Source organism: Sinohyriopsis cumingii, chromosome 17 (assembly GCF_028554795.1).
Source record: "Sinohyriopsis cumingii isolate HCF-2022 chromosome 17, ASM2855479v2, whole genome shotgun sequence".
NCBI lineage: Eukaryota > Metazoa > Mollusca > Bivalvia > Unionida > Unionidae > Sinohyriopsis > Sinohyriopsis cumingii.
The window spans coordinates 17,474,282-17,479,245 of NC_142977.1; the positions used below are offsets into that span (position 1 = coordinate 17,474,282).

At 33.5% G+C, this 4,964-nt stretch overlaps 1 protein-coding gene across 1 annotated transcript; it reads right to left on the minus strand.

The window, feature by feature from the left end:
* Positions 1–818: 818 nt before the first annotated feature.
* Positions 819–4,462, minus strand: LOC149777834 (uncharacterized). The gene is made up of 2 exons (XM_089938909.1): positions 3,833–4,462; positions 819–2,889 (listed from the first exon to the last, which is right to left on the minus strand). The coding sequence occupies exon 2, from the start codon at positions 2,868–2,870 to the stop codon at positions 1,785–1,787; it is 1,086 nt and encodes a 361-aa protein (XP_089795035.1). The 5' UTR covers positions 2,871–2,889; positions 3,833–4,462; the 3' UTR covers positions 819–1,784.
* Positions 4,463–4,964: the final 502 nt, after the last annotated feature.

Below are 4,964 nucleotides of genomic sequence, written 5' to 3' on the forward strand. Positions count from 1 at the left end.
AGAGTTAGATTCGTAGGTAAAATATTGTCCATTTTTCGCAGCTGCACTTCATGATAAAGTACCAGCATCATCTCTGGACATTACAACTTTCTCCGACATGCATCAACCAGCAAATGCCAAAAATGAAAGTGGAACAGCTGTTGATCGTGCAAATGCAAGGGCATATATATATATATATATATATATATATATATATATATATATATATATATATATATATATATACATATATGTCATCTTGTGATTTTGATTTTTAACGTAGCTTTAACAATTTTTCAGTCATATCGCTACGATGTCTGCAGTGTGGCAGTTTATAGTGATGTCTAGCACTGGGGCATCATGGTGCAGACATGTAGCATGATGTCTCACCCAGTCACATTATCCTGACACCAGGCCGACCAGTCCTAATACTTACCTCTTAATGCTGAAAGCCAAGCGAGGCAGCTGTTAGTACCATTTTTGTAAGTCTCTGGTATGACTCGGCCGTGGATCGAACCCACGACCTCCCGCATCCGAGGCGGACGCTCTAACCACTAGGACACCGGAGCGGTATATATATATATATATATATATATATATATATATATATATATATATATATATATATATATATGCGGTCACAGACTCGTTCATCAGTTTTACTGGTACGATAAGAACCAGAGCCGAGAAAGCGGCTCATCTAAATGTTAGGTACTGGCTTCTGCTAGCCCCCTGTCTGCAGGTATTTGGTACGGAGGTGACGCCAACTAAGTCGTGTGCAGGAGCCCAAAAGCAGCTGTTCATAGTGAGTTTTAATTACCCAGCTGGCGCACCTAGTATATAATCACTGGCTTAGAATGTTTGATAACTGGGTCATTCTCAAAAAAGGTAAAAATCTTATTCCTGATTTTTTGGGATAATGAAACCACACAAAGTTCATCAATGTAAGCTTTATTTCATCACTTAACCATTAAAATGTGTAAAACAAACAATGAACACCAACTTTGAATTCAAACAAAATATTAAAATTGAAAATATAGCTCCTTGCTACTAGTAAATGTCCCTTGTGTTACAAATGCAATATAAGAATTATTTCTTCGAATTATCTTTAATATTAACGATGTAATCAGCTTAACATCTGTAATATATGAAAATTACTCAACTAATCCAAGATTTTTTTTTCTTATCTGTTTTTATCTTTTTTTTTCTTAGATTTATAAAATGACCTAGTAAAAAGGTAAAATCTAACTCACGTATTTTTGATTATAATTCCAAAAGAATTTACTTATTTCTTATTTTTATCCTATGTGTTAACAAGTGTCATCAAAATGGTTCTAATGTCGAATCTTGAACAACTGGAATGGCAAAGTAATTTTTAACTGGTTAATATTTGACATGTAACACAAGGGACAATAATTTAACATAAATGACTCAAATGGTAACACAAGTGATATTCAAACATTAAACAAATGTAACATCTATTTTTTTTCAAGAATATTCATTGTTATTGTTTGATGTAAATCATAAAGTCCAAAATATTCATCTATGATTGAATGAACACAGTTTACTGGTCCTTGATTTTTGATTTACTGATTTTGGTAACACAAGGGAATAAAAAGTAACACAAAGGACAGTTTTGTACTTCTCTCCTCCGTTATAAAAAAATTTGTTGGATGTTGTGAAGATTAAACCTCAACATATTCGATTATTAATTGAAAAAGAAATTTCTAATGAAGTCACTTTCAATTCATCGTGTATAGATGGTAAAATTGAGGAAAATTCACAATACAAATTAAATAATCATGTCATTTTTTCAATTTTTGTAAAGCTAAGGCCCACAGTTCACTATCAACACAGTACCTTTGTCCAACAAGCTTGGGGTCGGGAATAGTTCCAATAACATTCTCCATATCATACCAACACTCATCTCTAACAGCAAGTGGCCAATAAAAGGAGGAATTCTCCAAACTTCTTCCAACCCTGTGCATACAGCTGACATATACTTCAGCTTCATCACAGTCTGTTACTATTCCAGGATATGGTTCATTGTCATAACTCACTAATACAAACTTTCCCAATAAATCTTGAGGACTTAAATCAGAAATATCAAAATGACTCCTGATATTCTCGGTGCTTTCATTGAGTTCAGACTTACTTTCAATGTTCTCTGATTCATGATGATTTGTTTCTGAATCGTTAGCTTTTGTCTCTTGTTTGTCCTCTGTTTCTGGCATAACCTTCTGAATTTCAATATCTTTCACTGATTCATCTACAGAAATCTTTGTATTTGGTCGATCCATCGGCAACATTGTGACAAAATGATTAGGAATCCAATTATGTTTTGACATGTCTTGTCTTGTTGTTGTCCACATTATGTAGCTCGTTTGAGTAGATCTTTCTTCCCTTGGTTTAACCAATTGGTGTAGATCCTTTCTTACATTTGGGTTTCCTAATAGAGGATAGACGGAAAATATTCTGCGACAAAGAACATTCGATAGTGAAAATATCTGCCATATACCCATATAGGATTTGTTCTTGCAGATTTTCATGATTTCCTTTTCATAGATCCGTTCGATTTGTCCATCAGAGAGTGCTTCGTCTGAATATTCGTCAGAATAGAAGGCATATGTTTTTGCAAGAGAATCATTCATTGGATCGTCAGTTCCTCGTTCTAAGAATGTCTGGTTCAAATATGATTCCTTGTGGATACAAGATTCAGTTATTATTCTAACTCGCATTTCTTCCCCCATATCTTCATTTCCAGAAGCAATCACACTTCCTGGATAAGGTAAACAATTGCCGTCAGCAGTTATCATAACCTCTCTTCTTAACGGATCGGCATCGCTTTTTAGTCGATAACGACGTTGTTTTTCTGCATTTGTTAAGGCCATTATGATTCTACTTTACATTCTGAAAAATAAAAGAAACCAATGGTTCATTATCATCAAATAAAAGTATATAAAAGCTTTTTTGTCCATTCCCTTATTTTTAGATTTTTGGGTTAAACAAGAGAATCACATAGAAAGATAAAAAGGCATAAAAAGTTTCGTTTTTATTCTTTGTGGTTATATTAATGGTAGCAACAACATAAGACAGTAATGAGTATGTTAACGAATGACAAAATATCTTTACGATGGACAACCATCAATTATATATTGTTTTTTCCACTGCTGTTTTGTAGTGCTATCAAATAATTAAGCTTGGTATTTTTTTAGTCACTTGTGTTACTAAGGATGTGGTTAATAATATTTATTTCTACTGAAAAGTAAACTCATTTTATGCAAGTATTTCGATGTTATATTCTAATATTTTCTGTTATTTTTGCTATAAAGAATGATGTAACTTATCCTAAATTTATTCCTTGTACAAAATATATGCTTGAACTTTTGAAAAAAAAATATATAGTTTATGTCCCTTGTGTTACCGTATTTGTCACTTGTGTTACTAAATTCTATTTGACAGTTTTGGTTCATTTAAATTTGTGATCCAGTGGTTTATCATTGAATGCAAACAGGTAAATAAGCGTTTACTTATGATCAAATCATAATTTTATTATTCATAAAATGCTATGCCGTGAAAGACAATAATTTTATCACTATTGTTATTAAATCAGTCCCTTGTGTTACATTTTTTACAGTAACACAAGGGACAGTAACACAAGGGACATATTTACCTGTGTTTCTCATTTATTTCACAATATATGCTCCCTAGCAGAATGATTCAACAATATTTTTAACCATGGTGTGATATACAAATGCTACACACAAATTTATTATAAAATCAATATATTTACTGTTTATATATGGAGTAACAATGTGGACAGAAATAAAAGTTACGGCATTACCATACATACCTTTAATCTTAATAAAAACGTCCTTGCTGCATCATATCGTCTGCTCCATTACCAATAATTCCAAAGAGGAAGTTCTACTTGAGGGAGAAACTATTTATGAAATTATTCCATAAGAAAGACAACTCTTACTCAGATAATGATATATTGAGTAACACAAGTGACACGGCGAAATGCACTTTGAATTTATTGGAAATTCCTATAAGTTTCACAATCTTTTGGTGTAAATAAGACTGATATTTATGAAGAAACAATGTGATACAATAATAACCTGAAGGTTTAGGGAAAAAACTTTAATATATGTGATATAAATTAACACAAATTGATCGTGTTACGGCGAAATCACATCAAGATTTTACAAAATTCAATGAACCAAGGGGCAAACGCTGAAAAATTCAGACAAGGAATGAACCATTTTCTATTAAAATTTATTTTTGTAATAACTTAAATTGACATTGCAAGCTAAAAAGGAGGAATTAAATCAAAATTGGTTTAAATATACCAGAAATCACACAATTATCAATAGTTTTTGAGAATGACCCAACTAACAAATAATTGATTCCAGTAGCGGGCAGAAGCGTCTGCAAGTGCTACTAACACCTCAATAATCAATGATAGGTTTAACGCCACATTTTGCGAAAGCTTCTTTGGATACCAATGTGCCCAAGAACTGATCTGTTTCGCAGCAGCCAGCGGTGAGCACGGGATGGCAAGGGCTAAGCTCTTGCTTTAAGTAATATAAGCTTTCAATATTGAATTAACCAGACGTACTGTATAAAGGTCTGCTGAGACCATAAATGATGACCACGTCAGCTGGTCAGTTATTTCCCGCTCGTCGAGATACTGCATCATGTTGCCGTCATGCAAATATTTGGCGTATAGCTCTTGCAAAGAACAAATACAGGTTAATGTCCGAAACCAGCTCAAACTTTACGCCCCTCTATTTAAGGCAGAAGTCAAAGCTGAGTCATGAAATAAGCGGGATCATGCATTCAGATCGCACTGTCGTAGCCCCATAGTCTTAAAACATTTCAGCCAAAAGCATCACGTCAATAACTAGGTACGGTTTTCTACCATATTTTCGGTATCCACCCGACTTTCATAAGCTGCTGTCTGCATCAAGCCCAAACAGCTC